The sequence below is a fragment of the Equus caballus genome, chromosome 10 (assembly GCF_041296265.1).
Source record: "Equus caballus isolate H_3958 breed thoroughbred chromosome 10, TB-T2T, whole genome shotgun sequence".
Taxonomy (NCBI): domain Eukaryota; kingdom Metazoa; phylum Chordata; class Mammalia; order Perissodactyla; family Equidae; genus Equus; species Equus caballus.
The window spans coordinates 78,420,832-78,443,269 of record NC_091693.1 but is presented as its reverse complement, the minus strand read 5'-3'; the positions used below and the strand labels follow the sequence as shown (position 1 = coordinate 78,443,269).

General features: G+C 39.7%; 1 protein-coding gene across 5 annotated transcripts in view; it reads right to left on the bottom strand.

Annotated features, from left to right (window-relative positions):
• NKAIN2 (sodium/potassium transporting ATPase interacting 2) overlaps positions 1-22,000 on the bottom strand; it is a 921,761-nt gene extending 899,761 nt beyond the window's left edge. For 3 of the 5 annotated variants that reach the window (XR_001379336.3, XR_002811177.2, XM_070223736.1), the window contains exon 1: positions 21,729-21,919. Coding sequence is in view for 2 of the 5 variants with exons in the window: in XM_070223736.1 (XP_070079837.1) it covers positions 21,729-21,782 (54 nt within the window). In the remaining 3 variants the exon portion in view is untranslated. Of the gene's footprint in view, positions 1-21,728 lie in introns of all 5 variants that reach the window. The other 2 variants (XR_011422192.1, XM_001504216.7) reach the window with 2 other exon arrangements.
• Positions 22,001-22,438: the final 438 nt, after the last annotated feature.

Below are 22,438 nucleotides of genomic sequence, written 5' to 3'. Positions count from 1 at the left end.
AGCAAATGAGTAAAAGCTCCGAAGTTATTCCAGAGTTGTTCTGGGGCAAAGTAGACATCTAGGCCAGGAACCATTTGTTCAATTTGCCTGATCTCTTGGCAAGATTATGAACACTCTTCCATATCAAGCGTCGAACCAGTTCTGCTCAAAACAACATTTTGGGGATTCTCAACTAGTTATATTTTTATTCTTCAAATTTCTCCTGGCAATTTTGGAGGCAAAAGCTGACAAATCTCTCCTTCTCCTGCAGGCTTTGTCATGGATCTCTTGATGCTGAGAGAGTGGCCTTGCTGGGATGTCTTGTGTCAGCAGTGTTCTCCTTCTTTTCAGGCCAAAGACACCATATAATGGGATCACCCCACTAAATCCATGCATTTTAAGAGATCCTGAATGTTCTCCTCAAGCACTAAAAGCAGTCATCTATTTTTAAATGAGGAAATTAACGTAATACAAAATACCATCTATCAGCAAACCACAGCAGTTCTTAATCACTTTTAATCTAAATCTTCCAAAAAAGTGCTTTGGCTGATTTGAGTTACCATTTTAATGATACTTATTCCATCTCTCCAAAGGAGATGGGGTGCTGTTTGAAAACACATATCATTCAAAATGCCGCATAAGGGTTTTTATCATTGTTTTTGAAGCAAAGGAAATCTTGAAACACACACAGTGGGAGATTTTAATAGATGGCAAGATAAGGTGTTTGGACAGGACCAAAGTTACCAAAAAATATAACAAATAAGTTTAAGTAATTTTGAAAATAAATCTCCACTTGAAATTTTGGTTTAAGGTAGTTGAATATGCCCATTTTAACCCATTCCTTTAATGATATCTAAGCAAAAAACAAGATTATCCATTGTCAACAATGAGAATGGTATGCAACAGTTGGCAGATTTGGGACTGGGTGAGAGCATTCTTTCAAGATTAGGATGTTACACTGGTACCTATTTTTGTGTCAAAATAGGTGTCAATGTTATTATACTTTGAAAACAGAATTTTAGATAAACTGTATCAATTACCTAGTATCAATCACCTATTCCAAGCTAGAAACACCTTTTGAATAGAATTGCTATTTCCCAGATAATGGAAGATTACCTCTTTAAAAATCAATTTTGTTTAGCCTTAATGACTGGAAATCTCTCAAAAAGCATCTCAAGTACTTCCTTGCATTCTGAGTCAAAGCACAACCCACCTTTTCATTCAGGCAGAAAAGCAGAAAGGCAGCCGGCCTGCTCTCCTGACTGCAGATCAGGAGATGTAGTCGTGAAACTCAAACCCTTCACCCGCTAACTGCATTATGGGACAGTAACTTCTACACAGCAGACTACTTTAAGCTCCTATCATAATGCCCTCAAAGGCAAGGCAGCTGAATAGGAGCTGACTCCCCCCAAAATGTCCCCAAACTGCTACACTCTAATTCTTCTATTTGCTAGACTTTTCTTTTGCCCTCTTAGATTTTTACCAGATAATGCAATCTTTATTGCCACCAATGTACCTGCCACGAAGCTCTTTCTTCACCTTGCCCCTTCAAATGGTCTGTTGTGGTTTATAAAACCAGATAACCATGTTCACATATATTAGTTCCAATCCAAGAACAGGCAGTTTCAGTAAAAGCCTGTGGTTCTAGCTTATTTAATGGTACGTGGGCTGTAAAGCATGAACTTCGTGACATCGTCTGCTTGGCTTTTCAGAGGCCTCTTTCACTCCCTTTCAGGATCCTGACAGTGTCGTATAACTATATGCATTAAGACTATCAAAAAGGTCAAAAGTGTTTCCTAAATTTAAAAATAAGTGCTTTCAGTTATGTGTAGATAAATTCTATTAGTAACGGACAAATTGTCAAAGGTCATGCAGTTAATGGCGAATCCAGAATGAAAGCCAAGGATCCTCCCTCCTAGTTCAGCATTTTTTAAACTTCTTAAAGAAATGTTCTATATATGTTGCCTTCTTTTCCTGATTACTTATTTCCTCCTAAATCCCTCACATTGCCTTTCCCCATTCTAATGAAATTGCTTTATCAAAAATTCCCCGAGTTTTGAATCCAAATGCATGCCCAGCTTCCTCCTCCTCAGCTTTCTCTTCAACGCTCTACCCTTCTAGGTAGGCCTTCTCCTTACCCTGGTGTCACCCTTTGATGAAACACTACCTGGGCCCTCTCCAGCCACTCCAAGTACTTCTTTTCTTTCTTCTTCAATAATTCCTTTCTTTTCCTCTTCCAATCCTATGAGTGGCATTTCTGAAAAGATGGTCCCCAGCCCTCTTCTTGCTTCCCACTCTTTAAAAAAGACCCAAGTCTGAGTTGCTATGCTTGACCTCTAAATAAATTCTGCAACTGTCTGGGGGACATTTCTATCACCTCACTACTGTCACTTCAAGTGCAAAAGAATTCAAACCAAGCTCCTATTCATTCTCACTTCACTGGTTCCCTCTCCCAGCTTGATTATCTCCCAACAACGTCACTCCGCCACCGCCCCCCTGAGTACTCTGACCAGGCTCCCTCTAAACCACTCTGTGCAACTATCCCCTCTGTCACCCCAGCTCAACAATTACTTCCCTGAAATCCTGTGATATCAGCTTTTTAACTCTCCATTTTCACTCTCACCGCATGATGGAAGAAAGCACCACGTTGCCATTTCTTCACACCTGAACTGGAGATATTGTTGTATCAGCAGAGGTAGTTACGTCAAAAGTGTTTTGTAAAGAAACTACAGGGTTTTGTTTTGTTATCATCATTTTTGTTGCAGCTATTACCCTAGACTCTCATTATCTTAAAACTCAGATTTCCTACAATAGCTTAAGAGGTGGCCTCCCCGACTGGAGCCTTCCTTCATGTGAAATGGTCCTGTATCTTCTACCTATTTTTCCTTAAATGTTGTTTTGAACATGTCACCACATAAGAAAGCAACCACCTTGGCTGTATGTTACTTGTCGCATAAAATTCAAACTCCTTTATCAGATTTGAAAACTCCTCATGATGACAAAAGTTGCATTTATTGAGTATTTTAACACATGCCAGTGACTGTTCTAAGCATTATACTTGTATTAATCATTTTAATTCTTCCAACTGCTCTATGAGGTAAATACTATTATCACCCTCCTTGTACAGATTAAGAAAGTGAGGCACAGAGAGGTTACTTGTGCAAGGTGACATAAATTGTAGAGTCAGCATTTGAGAATCTGATTCCAGTGGCTAAGCTCTTAAAAACTACATTACACTCTAGAATCCATCATCTTAACTAACTCTAACTGTCCATTCACACCCCCCACTACACCTACATAAACATTTCAATCTAAACAGGAGAGTCACGTCTCAGATCAACCCAGCCTCATGCCTCCCTTCTTAACTTTGATGTGGAATCATGTAAATTTTATCCATGCTTCAACACTCAAGTAGACTTACCACATCAGTGAACCTCCCCTAAGATCTCACCGTTCTCATCTCGCTGACCAGAGGGAAAGCTCCACATCATTATCTTCCTTCCTTGGATTTGATGGGCTTCAGGACATGCTACCTCCTAAAGAGAGCACTTGCGTGTTGAATATTTTAAGCTGAAGGAGTTTGAGAAAACAGTAGAAGCTGGAAGGTCCCTCTGACCTTGCCCTGACCCTTCTCCCCTGAAACAAGTCATAAAACCCTCATGTGAGAGATGCCCTCCTTATACCCGGAGGAAAGGAGCATCCTTATCTCCTAAGACAAAGAGACCCAAGAAGAATCCTAATGAACAGGCCTGGCTAAGTGTCCCCCAGTTTACTAGGCTTACCTCGTACTCCTTAACCTTTCTACACCACTGCCCACTTTTCATCAAAACTTGCAGAAACACACTCAGGCCTGTTTCTTCGGGGCTTTGTTTCCTTATGAAGGTTCCTGTCTCACATAAAAATAAATTCCTATGCTTTTTTCCCATTAACCTGTCTTTGTCAGTTTAATTTCCAGACCCAGGCAGGGACCCTAGAGGGTGGAAGAAAACTTTTCGTCCCCTACATATTCCATAACATCAAGCTCTGTATGAGTCCCATTGTATGTATTCAATCAATATTTATTGACCAACTGATTTATCAACTCCAAAAGGTATAATTCCAATGGCAAAACTTAAAGAACAGCAAAAAGAACTAGGTCTTCAGAAATGCCCAAAGTTAGGAAGAAAGATCAGGAGACAAGAGAGGTATAAAAATGAGTTGTCAGAAGCCTAGGAGCAATTTTTTTCAGAGCTATCCCACTGCAAAGAATTAGGACATTTGTGCAAATCACTTGACTGGATATGGTAAATTATCTCCTAATGTGGTAACAGGAGCGATATTTGTTTAATTCCATATAGGGTTTTTTTTTTCTCCTTTGCTGAGGAAGATTTGTCCTGAGCTAACATCCGTGGCCAATCTTCCCCTTTTTTTCTTTTTTATATGGGCTGCCAACACAGTATGGCCACCAACAGATGAGTGGTGTAGGTCTGCAACTGGGATCTGAACCTGGGTTGCCGAAGCAGAGCATGCCAAACTTAACCACTAGGCCACTGCCCCCATATAAGGTTTTTAAAGAGTTAATTTATCTTAAGGGGTTATTTTATTTCAATTATATAGTCTCTAAAAAAAAAAAAAGATTATCAATATAAAAAAAGGATGGCAGAAATGAAAAAATATTCAAATTCAATTAACTCTATAACTGAGTTGTGTATTCCCTAGTTTTCAGATAGCTCAGCCCTTTTACTCTTACCAGCTTTAAGAACAATATTAAAAATCTTAATCAGATTCTAAAAGCCATTTTTCCATATACACATTCAAGGGTCAAGGAGAGCTTATAAGAAAATAGTATTTTTTAATTTGATGGCTCCCTAATCCTCCCACAGCCCCACTCCTTGCCTCTGGCCTCCACCCCCTACCTCCTTCCCCAAACCCACTATGAGTTCAAACTATAGGCCTCTCCTACAGAATGAAGAAAAATAACTGGCTTTGGTGACACAACAGAATCTTCCATTGACAAAGACTGCTAATATTGTGAGTGCTGGGTGTGTGAAGTAATGGTACAGGGTCTCTATCTATATATACTCTGCAGCTGCACGGCTTTGTGATTTCCAACTGAGTACAATGCAAAGTCAAACGCCAGATCAAAAAATATATTTAGAGCCAGCATGATCAAATCAAGGGACAATGATTCCCTTTGCACTATCCATCCAAGCAGCATCTTACATCAACATTAGTACTATCAGCACCTGGCCTGAACCAGATGCTTTCATCTTCCAAACTAAAAATAAGATGCCTGATCTAACACAGAAGGAGCCATGTTGCATGAAAGGGTTCTTTTAATTTCTCAATGAAAAGAAAGACTGATGAGATATATATGTATATATGTACATATATGTGTATATATGTGAATACCCATTGGCTACATAAATGCCTCACTTCTCTTTCAGGTCAGTGTTCCTTATTTTCTTGTAAACTGTCAATTTACATAATGATCTAGTGAAACGTGATTGGTGGGCATGTAATATTACCCATTAAAAACACAGCAGCAATGGCCCCACTGAATCCTGAGCAATGTTTCTGGTGTAAACCATCAGCTGCTTTGTTTTTGAGGCCAGATCATTGTGAAACAGCCAGGATGTTTTTCCCTCTATGGTTTGTAATACATGCCTTCTAACTGCTTCTTGAGCAAGGCCTAAAGATGCAATTTTTAATCTGATATGTATTATTTAAAAGTTTCTGATAGAAGAATGGGTATAATATTTTAAGTCTTAAACATTAAGTCAGGTAGCATCTTCTTATAGGCTTTAAACAAAATAAAAATTGTTGAGGAGGCACTGCTAAATAGCAAAAGGTTAGCAACAATATCCTAATTAATTTCAAAGCAAGTATCAAATTTTTAAAAATTCAATTCAGATACAACACATCAATAAATATGTACCTCTGGTCAACCCATGATCTATACTCAGGTCTACAAAAGGACGATCATGGAGAGATTCTGGCTTGGCACAGCTCCCTGGATGCTGGCATGATTTATTCAGCTGTGAAGCATCTGGATGGTCAGCAAGGAAAGGCAGAGGGAGCATTCGTGTCCCACAACGCTGTACTCTACTGCTGCCACATAAATGGGAAATGTATACGTAAACGCGTGTCTAGAGAACTGATCAAGAGCACCTAGAACACAGGCAGCTTATTTTAAAATTTCCAACAAAAATTAAAATTTCTCTCCTATCCTTTTTCTTTCATTGTGAAGAGATATGCTCTTTTTTTAAAAAGTTCTTTGTACCAATACTTCATTGCCTAACGCCAGCAGAGAAATATCGAGCCAACTTTGGCTACTTAAGTGGGAGAATGAGAAACTACGATTAATTACTCAATTGCCAGATATCCACCGACCCACAGATCTTTGGCATTGGCCACATCCTTTTTGTCCTTCCTCCTTTTAATACCTTCTGCTTAGTCCAGTGGGTTATACATAGCAGATGTTTAATAAAATGTTTCAAAGCTTTTTTTCTTTATTTTGGATATAGCACTGTTCTCAGCATGGTGTGACTATAAAGACACAGATGACAACTAAACTCCAGGCTACTAAGGACCCAAATATGATATCTCAGTTCCAGGACCTTGCCTTTAGAAAACACACAGAATATTTTATCTTTTTTTTTTTCTTAAGAGAAGATGTTTTTAAGTGTCAGGTAACCATCTAAAATGTTATCAGACTATTCCTTCTCGTTCTGCTACTTTGAACAGTACTATTCAATCTGAAAAAAATAAGGCATAATGTCAATGAGCAAACTGCTCAGCTTAAATTGGTAGCGTTGGTCATGCCTCCCAGCTTTCCATTATGCACTCGTATTCTAGTCCAAGAGTTAATTTGGGGGCTGGCACAGATTTCTACGTTTAAAAGCTAACTCACTGGTGTCCTTTTAATGTCTCTACTGGAAGTGCAACCTAAATAATTACCCCACTGGTATGGGGCGTCTCTGAAGGCACGTCCATAATCTAGCTGTCCGCTGCATTGCTTTAATTGAGTGCTGGTCTTCTTTGTTTCCACTTTTCTTTAAATTAGCAAGTAAGACTGGGAATCCTCCAGACTCAGTTCAGACTCTATTTTCTAATTAGATGATTGGAAAACTTTAATTAATAAGATGACCCCAGCATAAAAATCAGGTCATACTGTTAAGCACTTATAACTTACAAATTTCAGCAAGCACTGACTTTTGCAAGTCGGCCAACATTGTTAGCTTTCAACAATCCTTTAATTAGGCTAGACAGAAAGTAGCATGCACTAATGTGTGTCCTGGCTCAATTCCAGTGGGGGATAACTGAAAATCTGGTCTACCTAAACTTCCACTGGTTTCATCTGAATACAGTAGTCTTCTTCACTCTCTATTCCATTCTGCAGAGATGCTTCATGAGGACTACTGCTTTTCACGCTGAAGGCCACAGATATCCAGTTAACATGACCTGCTGAAAACCTACCATAACCAGAAAAACAATGTACTAAGAAGTGTAGAGTATATTCTAGGAAAACCCACTTCCCTCTTCTCACATATATCCGGAACACCTAAGAACACCTAGGAACAGCATCATTGTCATTCTGCCCCTTGCTCCCATCCTACACCCACTAAACACACACACACAGACATAAACACACCCTGCACACCAAAACTCTCAGAGGACCCAAGTTCACGTTGAGGAGGACTGCACATAACTGCAAAGAAGAAAAGTTTCACATGCCTTGGGTTCTAAGTTTATCAAGGTGTGCATTGTTTTTTGGGTTTTTTTTTGCCTCTATTACTGCTATTTCACCCTGTACCATGCTAAAGAAAAATGTATGGTGTGACCTATTAATTGATCTCTACACAAATATGAAGCTGCAAATGCACCTTCTAGCCTGGATCACCCAGAAAAAAAAATGCAAGATTTAATCAGAAAATCATTGAGCTAAAAGGACCTTCAAGAAGTCATGTAATTTACTCCTCTCCCTCCAACCATGCAAATCAGAGTCCACCAAAAGACTGAGTTACCAAACGAGATCAAGTTGGACCAAGAGAAATCATACAGTCTAAGATAGGATAATTTTAAAGATAAATCTCTGCTGTTTTACTAGACTTCTTTAGCAATAACTTAGCCTTCTGGTGAATCAGGATATCAAATATTAAAATGCTGTTGAATATTCTTGGGTTTGGGGAATCACCTAAGGAATACTAAATAGCTTAAGTATGTTTTAATTGTAAGTTCCTAAAGGGCAATGGTTATAATTTGTGTGTGTATGTTTCCATAAGAGAAAAAGTTTCCAAATTTTTTAGTCTTAAAAAATATTTACTTTTTCACTTACAATCATGTTATTAACTCTTATCCAACTCCATTATTGAATTAAAAACTCATAATTTGATCCAAAACGTCTCATGTCTTTCTCTTCATGTAAACAATTACACATGTATCTCATAATTAATATGTATTGCTTATCTGAAATCTTTCTTAATTAAGACATTTCATTAAGATATATATATTGTATACACATTTTAGCAGACTATCAGATTTGGAAGAGGACAAATTAAAAGAGTCAAATATTCATCCACAATCTACTGGCACCAAAGGAAAGACATTCACCAAGTCTTAGATAACATCCACCTGGCTCAAACTAAACCAAGCAAAACAGCCAAGAATGTAAAGGCTTGATTGAGCACAAAATTGACCATAAAAAAGTAGCTTTCAAATAAATCTAGATCCAACATGGGCTCTCCAGTCGATATTCCCACAAAGGCTTACTCAGCACTCTCCTTGCGTAATGTAGGTCTCAACCTACCTCTCAACTCCCTTTTTCCTTCCTCCTGTTTTTCCCATGCCTACTTAGCAGCTAATCCACCATCCTGCTCTCCTCATTTACTACCTACCTGTCTGGAAGCACAATAAAATCATCTAGAGAGTTTTCAAGATGCCTACATGGCCAGGTTGCTTCCCTGAAGATTCTATTTCCCTAGGTCAAGGGGCTGGGGGCAGGGGTGCTGGTGTTGGATTTTTAGAAAGCTTCCGATGACTGAGACCCAGAACCACAGAGTGCAGGGCATGACTCTCACAGGTCCACAGCTCAAGGCTTCCCTTCACGATTGCCTCCACTGTCCTCTGGACAACTCAAAATCTGTTAGGAAGACAACCTCCTGTTATTTCTAAGTGCTCTTTCTAGCACCTTGCTTTAGCTCAGCAAGGGGGCTATTTTGCAATGTGGTACCATCCAGAGTCAGTTTTGGTTGTCATTGGTATCTAGTGTGCAAAGGCCAGGGATGCTGCTAAACATCCTGCAATACACAAAACAGCCAGGCCCCCACAACAAAGCATTATCCAGCCCCAAATGGCAGTATCGCTGAAGCTGAGGAAGTGCTATGCTTGCAGCCTACCTTTCTCATTCATTGATCACTCAATCACACACTCATTGAACAAACATTTCCAGTCCTCCTATTTCATCCTCCCTGCTCCAGCTGCCTCCAGACTGTCCCAACCATCCTTCTTTTCCAGCTCCAATCTCCAGCTGAACCCAAATTCTCCACAAATCCTCCCCAGTATCTACAATCCCCACAACACCCTTGTTCCCTCCTGACTGTGTTCCTGTTCAGTCCCTTATTTCTGATCTTTAACAAAGCCAAAATACACAGCAATGGTTCTTCTAACAGCTGGGCCTCTTTGCCTCCCATCCTTCTCGATAGCTAAACCCTCCACTTGATTCAGTGGTTAATCAAGGGCCTCTGCATCACACAGGCGGTGCTCCCCTCCGAGATCTAAACTTCTCCAGCTGTCCTCTCTCACCACAACCACCTCACCTCCCACCTTTTCTGTTATCTCCCTTCTGATGGACCCACCTCCTCCTTCTCAGAAGTTTGCAATGGCATCCCAGTAACCTAACTACCCCTCCCCATTCTGACATCACTCCTTCCCACCCAGTCCTACCTGGACTCAGACATTTTATTCTCAAAGACATCTGAGAGCTCTCACAAACCCTCAGTTTTGTTCAACCTAAAAACAAACAAACTTCCATTTTCTGCTTTTCCGTTCCAATTCTTAGAAGGTTGGGGGATGAAGGAGAAGTAATTGGTTCCTTTACAAATGCACGCCACCCAGTTTCTCTAAGCCCCTGATGCAATTTAGCAATCCTTTAATTTACTGCTGCCTTGCCCTCCATTCCCCACAGGGCTTGCTCCAAACCTCGGGCCCTCCTTCTCACATCATGTTTCTTATCCTACTGTGGGAATTGGGCCATTCACTTTGAGAATTAGCACCGACAGAGAGGCATATCCTGTCCTATAAAGTTTAGACTCCCTCTAAAGGTACTCAAGTCCATCCACAAACTGTGCCCCTACCCATTCTATTCTCTGCTTCACCTCCCAGTGCCGCCCTGCTTGCCAGGACATCTGACTCTTCCTTGTCCCACACATCCGCTCTCGCCTTCTCACCTTAGTGCTGCTATCACCTCTTCCTCCTGGGATTCTCTTTTCTCCAGTCTCTAGTTAGAGAAATCTTACCTGTCGTATAGCACCCCTTCCTACCTTGTGTGATCAGCCTATGAGGACATAACTGATAGCTTCTCCAAATCTCCTTATACTTATTCTTACTTCTCTTACAGTTCTAATTAGTCTGTGTTATACTGTAGATGTCTACACATCTCATTTCATCTCCCTGACAGAGGTCAAGTTTGTGCTATCCAGCTCTACACTGTTTCTCACACCTTGCATTACACACGCATATACAGGCACTTACGTATGTGTGTGTAAATATCTTTACAATATATTAGAAATAATGTATATCAAATATATATATAATCTCTTCAAATGTTCCACAAATTTAAAGTAACTGAATTAAAATTGTTGATAAGCAGAATCTCTTGATGAAATGGTAGACCAAAAGTAAAGAAAAAATTTATCAACAGTTTTCATCTAAGTTTCACGGACTAGGTTTAAAAATCTGTGAATCCCATCAAGTTGTATGGGTATTTTTCCGGTGGGAAAGTTCACAGATTTTAACAGATTCTCAAAAGAGCCCATGACACACAAAAAAGTTAAAAACTACTACTCTGGAGATATGAAATATAAGGACAGAATTCACTTTATTATTTATATTCTGATCTAATAGAGCCTTTGGAATAGCTAAATAATGTTGTATCAATTGCATTAAATAAAGCTAGATGATATGAATTTAAACTATATGAATTTGCATTTTAAAAAAATGAACCAGGATGGCCCAGTTTACAACAACATTTATTTCTGACCAACACCGATCTTATTTACGGTAAGGTTAAATGTGATCTTCTAGCACATAATGAACAGAGAACAGTAAAGCATTTTTAGCTATTATCATATTAAATAAGTAGTATGGCTTAGTAAATAAACAAATAATAAGGATCAGGTTGCAATTTAAACTAATCTTCAATTATTACAACCACTAGGTATTAGATCAGTTTATGACAGAAACACAGCTTGACATCCCTTTCAGTTAGATCATATCCTAATTGCCAAAAGGGTAGAAACATACACTTAATTTATTCAGCACATGTCATTACGCTATTCATGTGTGGACATTTCATAAATCCTACTTGATGAAGCTGATTTAGTAATTACTTAATTTCCTCCCGCTATTCATTCATTCATTCATTCATTTTAAAACGATCATAACTGGAACACAGCATTGCAGGTTCAGAATCACCTCCAGGTTCATTCCTGGAGTTTTACTGGGTCTTCTCCCTCTCCCAACACCCCAGGGCAGAGCCCTGTGCACACCTGGGTCTCAGCACATGACTAGCAATGGGCCCATCCACTGGCTCCGCTCAAACTACATCAGAAAGACTTTCAGAGTGATGTATTCTGCAAAAGAGACTGTAATGTCACAGAATGACTTTTCAACCTAATAGTCGACATTTCTCCTATAAACTGAGACCACTGCCTCTGTCGATGCCTTTGCTAACATTTCTCATCCAGGTATTCCCATTACAGTTTGATATGTAACATTTTTATTCACAATTTAAGGGAAAAGCTAAGATTTTAGGCCACTCTGGGATTTACCAAAACCCTTGAGTCAAAGTAGGTGCAGTAACAGAGCAATCACCCTTACCTTACTCCTGTGAAACGAAAGTGAAAACCAAGAGGTTTCCCTTTAAAGACTAAAATAAGAGAGGCATGTAATTAAAGGTCACCAAACACTGTTGCTAGAAGATTTACATTTACCAAATGTAAACTAAACTTATGCCATTTGCCTGAGTTTTAGGGCTGCTTTTTAAACAAAACAAATCTATTCCAAGATTCTCCATAAAATGGTAAACTGGGAAAGCAGTGTCCCATATTTCTAAGAGCCTGTGGAACTTCTCAGGAATGTGTTAGATAAAATCAGAAACACATTCTTGAGAAAACTCACTAATGAATTCACAGTTAACTTCATAGATTTTACTAGAATGTCCTTTAAAAATATATATATCATTTTATGTATAGTAGCATTACTTGCTTTTGAACTGTTAAGATATTCAAGAGTGAGCCACCCGTCCCTTTTTCCAAGCCTGTAAAAGAAAGAAGGAAGTCTTTAATACTAGGCCAAAAGAAAAGCAAAACTTTGGTTCATAAATGCTACCAAACAGCCATAATTTAACTAGTATCCTTGACTGAATAAAATGGAACCACATCTTATAAAAGACAGACAAAAACAAAACTTCATTAATTCTTGTTGATAACAGTAACAAATACATAATTCTATACATAGCTCCAATATTTTAGAAAATCACAAGTTATAGGTTCACTATCATCAAATTTGTGAGCAACCTTTATTAAAAAAGAAGGGAGGGAAAAAGAGACCGGGGTTCTTTACATACCACCTGTGTATTATCAAATCCACAATAGTTTCTAAAGCTTTCAAATATGTAGCTCACTCATTGCTCCCAATAACTGGAGTTAACACATCCAGAGGCCCTCATCTCACTTCTGCACCGCAGAGTAATCAAGCAGAGCAAACAGGTAGCACCTGGATACACCATCTCCGATAAGGTCCATGATCCCCATCTTACAGATTAAGAGCTTGAGGTCAGGATCACTGCGCCCACAGGGACGAACTACAACTTCCAGGAGCAAGCTGCCTCCCACCACTGCAGGTGCCGTAACAGGGGCTCAACCCCAAGGCAGTCAGCAGAGTCTTTCACCAGGGGCCAAGACCACAGAAGGCAGCACACCACCAGGACATAATGTTCTCCTCTCAGTGGGGCCTACAGAGGTTCTCCCCATTTTTTGTTTCTCACTGGCATCAGACACTGTCCTTTATAAAAAGGGAGATCCGCCTTGTATTCCCTATGAGTGGACACCCATATAGAGTAGGGTCATATGAATTCCCTACCACTGAACATTTCAGACATCACACTGACCCGTCCATCATTTGACACACAGCTGTCAGTTACAGGATTTGAAACACCTCCTTATTCTGTTGTGTAATAAGCATCATACAAATGCACACAAAGACTTCTGTTAACAGGAGAGATTTGATTCCTCCATTCCAAACTAAGACCCATTTGTTTTCAAAGAATGCAACATTGTTGGGGTTTTTAAATGTGTTACTGTTTTGGAGTGTACCCATTGATTAGAAAACAAAAGTCAGTATGAAGATGAAGGCAAACATTTAGGGTATGATGCTGGAAGAGCAAGTTTGATTTTAGATGTAGGATACAGACATTGCTCCTCATCCACTGCTTTGAAATGAAAGTGCTTCTGCAGATGCCCTCTCCCATGTTCTGAAATTCCAAATATGCTTAAAAACCTATTGCAACATGGCATCCTCCTTGCAACATCAGCAACTGGACTTGACTGAATTTCAAAGTTAAGAGTTGTGATTTTAGTGGCTGAAACATAATTTTGAGAAACTCAAGAGCTGGCCCAGTGGCATAGTGGTTAAATTCCGGCACTCTGCTTTGGTGGCCTGGGGTTTACTGATTTGGATCCCAGGTACGAACCTACATACTGCTTACCAAGCCTTGCTGTGGCAACGTCCTACATACAAAATGGAGGAAGACTGGCACAGATGTTAGCTCAGGGCCAATCTTCCTCACCAAAAAAAAGAAACTCAAGTAAACATAAAAAATAGTCCTGTATCTAAAAACAAAGTTCTCCTCATTTATTTTAACTGTCATAATAATATGATATTCTGAAACATCTTTATGTATTACTATTTGTTTGACACCTGTTTGATAGGAGTTTTCATATGGAATTTTTAGCCAAAATATTGTTTAGATGATTTGATATTATTGACTTTTAGACTGCCTGATTAGCCTAGAGTAATATGTCACTGAAAAGTGTTCCTGAAAATACTAGTTCCATGGAAGATTAATAAAGGATATCAGAAAAAGAGGCTCCTCAGTTCATTGCAGGCACTTTGTAAGTATTTGTGGAGTTAAGTGGAATTAAGCAGCTGGGGGGGGGGGGTTCTTTATTGTAGGACCTAGGAGCCGCTAATATATTAACGTATTGAGACCCATAGGGGGAAGGACACAGGATAAAGCCTGCAGCACCCCGCCACTTACCTACCCTCAGAGCTCATGTTTAGTAGAGAATTTTGCAGAACAAGCCCCCACAGAACATGGTTTTCGAAATACTGGCCTGAAGGAGCATGCTGACTGATTTGTGAATTCTGGGTTCAATTCTTAATGAAGATTTAGAGTAGGTCTATCAGGCACATAAGCATATTGTTTTATCTATTTCAAACCATTTGCACCATCCTTATTCATAGAGCCCTCCTCCCCCCCAAAAATGATGGATGGATAAAGAAAAAAGTTTCTATAAAGAAACTAGTCATTGCCACTAGGGCCAGTGGTCAAATGATATATAAACACCCCTAGAACTACTCCTAGTCTCACTAGATGAACAGTTCTGAAACCTTAAACTATTAGTAATTACAAAGATTTTCCAGAGATCAAAAATAACACCACAACAAAGCTTCACGTTGATGAAGCTCTTGCATGTCAACTTTAAGCACATTTTCTCCCCAGATGCTCCTAAGCATCCTATAGGGTAAATGGGTCAGGGGTTATTTGCCCCATTTTTCAAATGAGGAAATGGCACCCAGGAATATAAACGGATTGAGCAAAGACACAGTTATCCAGTTGTCCAGTACAGAAGCACTTGACTAGGTATAGAAAAATCTGCCTTCTAACTTAGTTCAGTGTTTGTTCAGCATATTCCCCTCCACTCTCTATCTCCCAGGGCTGTGCTTAGCACAGTGAGAAACTATGGGAGAAATTTAGATTGAGGAGTGAGGCTAGTAAAGAGAGGCAGCTGAAGGAGCCAATTCAACTCCAGCATTAGCAGGCACAGAGGGTAGAGACTAGAGGCACGGAATCACTGTCATATTTTTCTATATCTCTATTCATTGCAAACACACAAATGCTGTGAAAAGATCTTCCTTCTCCCTTATTTAAACTTCTAAATAGGACGAAGCTAGAAGGCAGAATAGGCATACTTGGTCCTGAAGAAAAGTTGTCTTTCCCATCACTAACAGGCCAAAGGAAGAAAGGAGCTAATTATGTAGTTGAAGAATTTCAAAAACAGGTCCCCGCATTCATGCAACACTGTTAAGTGAAGACACCTATGTTCTTGGCCAGTAGTTCTCAAAACCTGGTCCTGGACCAGCAGCATCAATGTCAGCTAGGAAGTCACTAGAAATGCAAATTCTAGGTTTAGGCCCCACCCTAGACCTACTGAATCAGAAATTCTTGAGCCTGCTTAGTCTGGCGTTAATTACTGCGTCAACCAGACATCAGTAGGTAGATACAGCCTTTGTTAGTAAAATAAACATAAGCTACCAACAGTAACGTTTTATGTTATGTGGAAGGATGCAGTGCAGCCACACGAGCACAGGTGCAGTCTGGCTGAAAGTCGGACAGACCTGGGTTTGAATCCAAGTTCTACCACTTCCTTAGAAGGTGACTTAAGAAAGTCGCTTAAACTTTCCGAGAGCCTCCATTTCCTCCTCTGTAATGGGGATACTAACATTTATTTCCCTACCTCATAGGATTATTGGAAAGGAATCAGCGAATAAGCTCACATTTACCACACAGACCAGAACAAGCTTTCAGTAAATACAAATTGCTATGTTCTTGAAATCTAGCTGTATAAAATACTTGAAAACTAAGTATAAAAACACACAAAATAGAAAAACTAGTTTTTTCAAAGTGCACTTAAAATCAGCTTCATTGTAACTTTTCTAAAAGAGTTTTTACAGGGATCAAAGTTAGCATGTGATCCATAAGTAATTTAAAAGATAAAAATTATTAGCATTAGAAGTTACCCTATTCCTAACCCAGGTTGAATATAAATAAGAAATTCTACAGCTTGCATAGAATTCAATGTTATGATTATTTCTATCAATTAGACCCACTGCCTATTTCAGAGTTGAAGAAAAAAAAAAAGGAAAACATTGCTTTCAGGAAGATGAAGGAAGTAATTCTTTAAACAGTAAGAGATTTCAAATCTAAACACACCTGAAATATTGAAAGAAAAGAAAACCAGTTTATAAATTTCACTTTCCACCCTAATCTGGAGAAAAGAAAATGATATAATTTTATCTTGTGGCTTCATAATATTTAAATGTCCTTCAATTTCTTGGGCTTGGTGGGAACAAATATTTCATACACTTTTATTTCCTCTCTATAGAAATGATCTAGGTGTAAACAAAGTCCTTGCTTCCACTGTTGTTACAGGGGGTGGGGAAAGGAACGCTAGATACATCGTATCTTGATGGCCTATGTATTTTATTATATTGGAAATAATCAATCAAGTTTCTATGGGGGAAAAAGGTGCCAAAATTGGGCAAGTTCATTATACAGGTGGAAAAAAGAATAGAACTATTTCTCCTGCGTGTTTGATTTCTGACAATTGAGTGTCACAAGAGATGGAAAAAGAGTAATTTTCATTATTAGCAATATTAGTTTCAAAACCACTTTTGGAAAAATTACACTGAGCTGCTCAAAATTCTGCAAATAACATAACTGAAATATATCCATTGAAATTTTAGCCATTAGTAACATATACAATTATTGAATGCAACTGATGCCATAATTTTAATATTTTTATTTCCAGTATAAAAATTGAAGTGTTAAAATGTGCTTCTGTCTCAGATTTTATTTTCGACAAGCACACACATGCACAAAATAGAAACAGACTGAGAAATAAAGACCTTGTATTATAAGGAGTCCCTGGCTCCCATTCTGAAATTCTTGACTGGGCAAGTAGAGAATGTGACCCCAAGTAAAGCAGCATCAGAGAGAAAAGGAAGTGGCAATGCCTACTGGCATTTCTGGGCCAGTGTCCACATATGGGCCCTGAGCCAGAGATGGCTCTGGCAATCTGTACAGGGGACGCTGCCCATCAAAGCCTTTATTGGAGAAAGCAGGGGAACAGTTCGGCGCAGACTGGCTCTTTGAAACTTTGGGTGTATGAAAATAAGAAGCTGCCACTTGGTTTGTGAACCAAGAAAGAGAGCTGGATACTGGAAGAAGGGTCTCCACCTTTCTCGGTAAACATTAGAGCCGAGAAGTGCGAAATTCCAATGAACAAGGAAATGAAAAACGACACGCAGGATGATGTCGGGGTGCAAAAGTAGAAAACACTTAAAAAGAACAAAGGTATCAGCATTTTACAACTTAGCAAACTCTTAGCATGTTCTTGCATCATAAATTTCTGAAAAATTATATGGAAATTTTCAGTCTTCTCCATGAATCAGATCAGTTAACAACCTCAAAATTTTATCATCAATGGCATTTGAATCTAAAATTTTAAATTCTCTGAGAGGGAGGGTTTGTGATCGGTAAAGTTCTATGCTTTTGGAGAACTTTCAAACTTATCAGAAGAATCCTAGGAAAATCATAAGAATCTACCTGCACTTTTCAAGCCACTTCATGTGAATGCTTTATTTTCTGGAAAGTAATTAGAGCATGTAACTATGAACACTGCATAAAATCATGATTGACACCACTGAAATACTCCATAATAATAAAGTTGTTTTTATTTAGCCCATCAGTGCACTCACAGCCTTCTCTAATAAATGTGTACCTCTGAAAATGATTAGTAACTGTGCAGTAGAAAGCAATTGATACTCTTGTTTCAAATGTACTTCACACAGCTGCACACACGTGTACTAATCTAATTGTTTCTTGCACCTGCTCCAAGTTAGCCTTCCAGAGAGCTCATGGCAAGAATGACATTTTCAAGTGTTAATCTGTTGAATGTAAATCTACACTTTCTTTCATTAGTTTATGGCACATACACTTTGTGCCACATAGGAGTCTGATGTACAAAAATGTGGGCGATTTTGAATTTCCTTACTTGAAAACAAAGCTGTCTTTTCAATCTAAAATAAGCTACATTCTACCCTATTATAACTGAGTGATTTTTCACTGAGAAATATCTGAGTAAGTTTTTCAACATTTATATAAAGTACTCTTTGATTCAATCAAACGTTGGGGGGAATAAAAAACCTAAAATTCTTTTGCAAGCTCCTGAAAGTTGCAAATAAGAAGTTAAATTGTTCTTGTCCTATACCACCACATCTACCACCGCAGATGGAGCGAAGATTTGTGTTACCATCTGAAATCTTCAGTTTCTGAGTATTAGGGACAGCAATGGTAAAAAGAAAATTACCTTCTTGAGATTATAAGCTTAAACTCTGGACTCTGCACATGCAGCAATCTGTTTCCAAAGATCACACCCCTTATTCATAGGAATCACCATACAATCTGAAGTGACAGTAACCATACAACTCAAAGATTTTAATTTATGATATATAGAGCCAGATACTTTTTCAGAAAATGGAAGTTTTGTATTGAATCTCTAGGGGATGAAACTCTAATGTCTTGTCTTAGAAACTCACTGTCTGATTTGTAAAAGAATGCATGTTTATGTACATTTGTAGTCTGACAAACATTAAATTAAATGCACATGTAACAAAATTAAAAGCAAAGATATAGAATCCTGAAAGGCAAATTTCTCTAGAGCTTCTATCTCTGTCCATTACTCGCTAAATGATCAAAACGTTGTGTCTGCTCTGATAGTAACCTGATGAATAAGGCGCCCATCTCCACAATACCAAAAGCTACCTCATCTTCTACTATGGTTAGTTGCAAGTTGATAGAGGTATAAATATTGCTTTATGTCCAATTAAAATATAAATACTCTACTTACAGAATTGGAGATAAATATTTCCAGAAAGTTAATAAAGTTACTTAATAAAGAAACTAAAGTTTCTATTTTGGACACTCTTTGGCTTCAATTAATTTTAACAAATCTAAGGTTTTTCTGTACAGCTGCAAGAAACCATGCCAAATGTTACAAGAATGCACACCAAACATTTCATAAGTAAACAAAACTGAGCGAACTTTTGTATCAATGAATGGTACATGAGTCAAAACTTACTCTGGAAACTTGGTTACTTATAAAACAATCTTTACTCATAACAGCTCAAAGACACAAAAAGTTTTTAAAGATCTATCAAGAGCAAAGGAAGATACATACACCTACCTACTTTTTGTTCATTGCTTTGCAACTATTAATTTGCAACAGAATTATTTTACTTAAAATTAAATACTATACTTCTAAGAAGCAACAATTACCAGGAATCTCTGAGGCCCTTTAAATGGGATCATTTCACCCTATCAAACCAAGTGAATGCTCTTTATCCTTTGTTTTTTGTTCTGCATCTGCATTAACATGGCTGCTAATTATATTAGCCTGGTGGCACATAAAGTCTGAATGGGAAAAATCACATGATTTTCATAGAGCATAAAACACTCCTTAGGCTTCAAATGTATACTTGCTTTGATTGAGCACTCCTAGGTTCCAGCTACCTCTGTTTTCCTGGAGAACTCAGCCTTGATTCAAAATTCCTGTTTCACAGGTGATGTAACACTTCTCCAATGCATCATTGCATGGATGCATGCACACGAACACGAACACACACACACACAACCCCACACATCTTTAGCCTTATCATGCTACTTTGTATATTTAGCTTCCCCACTTGTATATTTGTTTTTCTAAAATTGTCTAAGTTCTTGAGGACTTTGTATTTCTCACACAAAATGCCATATAGAGCTAACGCCTACATTGCCACAATAAAGCCCTACTATGTTCAATGATTAAAAGTCAAACCATTTTTAAAATTTAAAACTGAAAAGAGCATAAGAATGCTCTTACCCACCCACTCATTCTCACAGTTTTATGCTTTTACACAGTGAATCAGCAAATGTATTCTTTTCTGAATCATATATAAAAATAAGAATGTTTTGAAAATGTTTATACAATCTGGCATACTTGGCCTCACTGGCAGTTTAACAAAGTAAACTCTCTCATTGTTCTGGTTAGCTTTATCACTAAGAGTAAAAATGCTTTATTCCAAAACATAAATGAATATGTGGTGCAGAAAAATAAACTGGTTTACACATCACTGAGAAAATATTATATTCTTAAAATTATATTTACAGCTCCATTTTCTTTTTCTTACAACCAAGTGCCTTAAGTAATTCACAGATGAAATTATGCATCATCAGATAACTTTCCTGGGAAAGAAAAACATCCTAAGACAATATGCAAAAAAAGCACTGCTTCAGCTAAAATATTAAACCAAACAACAACCACCACCTCTCCTGGGTTTCACGACAACTGATAAACAATGAGGAACACTTAAGGAATTCTTCTACCAGTTTCAACAGCAAATCCTTGCTCTTTTGATCACTTTACTGATCCGACTCTCGGAAATCTCCTTCAGTCTTGTTGTCCTTTCATCCTTTAGGAAAGGATTGTTGGAAGTGTGGGTGGCTACTCAGATTAATTTATACTTTCCAAGGAAAGCTATTTGATAACAGGAGTGAGCAGGTACCTCCCACCTCCAATGAACTACATACAGTGGTATATTTTTCACCTCTAAACTACCCTCAGTTCCTCCTTCTGTTGCCCTTAGGGAATTTAAATTCAGAGACATGATGTTTGCCATTATTGGCTCCTTGCCTCTTTGCAACTGTACAACATTCCTCAGAAAGTACATACAATTCTCCACCCTATGGGATCAGACAACAGTATCTATTTTAGGAGCAATTACATAGATAACACATTTTCCTTGGAATTGTGTGTAATAATTGTGATTTAAAGGCTACTGGTTCAGTCCGTGCCGATGCTGTTGCTGAGTTCATCTAAGTAATTTCTCTTCAATCTACATACTTTTAAAACTCAGTGTGGCTTCTAGAGCAGACTGCTGTAAGGATACTATCAGCCCTACATAGTGGCTTGTTAGAGCATTATACTTATAAGACAATGTACACCTTGAAAAATAACACATGTCAACGAAGAAGCAAAGATACTGTAAAAACTACTGAATGGAAGAAAAGACAAAAATTCCATATTTCTCTGCTTTAACACCTGTATAATAAATTACAGGTGACAATCACGTTGTTACATTAAGAATGCAACGCATACAGGAACAAGAGCTAAATCTTGCTTTGCTTAAAGAAATTAACGACAACAAGTTTAACCCGCACCTGCCAAACTGTCTTCAGACGGACAGAAATAGGTGGAGGTGGAAGGCTCACCTCTCCTGTACCCCACAGTGCGTCTCCCCGAAATCATTTTAAATATAGGCAATATATCTGTCACCTTTTCTCTTTTATTTTTCCTTCCATTCCAATCCATGGCAGACCCTTGACTGCACTCCCCTGCCCACTATCTCAAAGGCACATTACAGAAGAAGAGGACCCAAGTGTCACTTACCAGTTGCATGCCACAGATAAAGATAAGCGTGCACCTGCCACTGCAATAACCCATGGTTTCCGAGACCCCTGCCACAGCCAGACTGTCCCACGTCGGCCACCGTCGAGCCCCCACTTTATCCAATCAGATCGCGGGGAAGAACGGGCGAACCTGCCGAGGGCTCGGGGGCTCCGGGCTGCTGCCGCCAGCGTCCTGGGAAGGGACAGGCATTAGGACCTGCTGGCGCGGCGGCGGCGGCGGCAGCTCCAGCCGCGCCCGCCACACATACCTTCACTCGCTCTGTGCACACGCCGCGCCGCGGCCAGCGCCGCCCGCGGAGACGCGCCCGGGGCCCGCAGGGGCAGCAGCGGCAGCCTCGCAGCGCCGCCGCGCCCTCGGGCATCGGGCCCCGAAGTGGCGCCCCCGCCGCTCGGCGCGCCGGCTCGCCCCACGCCCCCCAGCGCGGCCGCCGCCCGACGCGCGCTCGCCCCGCGCTCCCCGCGCGCCGGCTCCGGGGGCGGCAGAAGCGCGCGCGGGCCGCTGCCCGCCTCCCTGCGCCGCCCGCGGCTCCTCTGCGCCCGGCGCGGCGGGCCCGGCGGGCGGGGGCGGGGCGCGGGCCGGGCGGGGCGGCCGGGCTCCGCGGTCCCGGGCGGCGGCGGGGGCTGCGCGCGGTGCTGCCGGGTCCGCGCCGCGTCCTGCAGCGCCGCCGCCCCTCCCCTCGCCCAGATGGG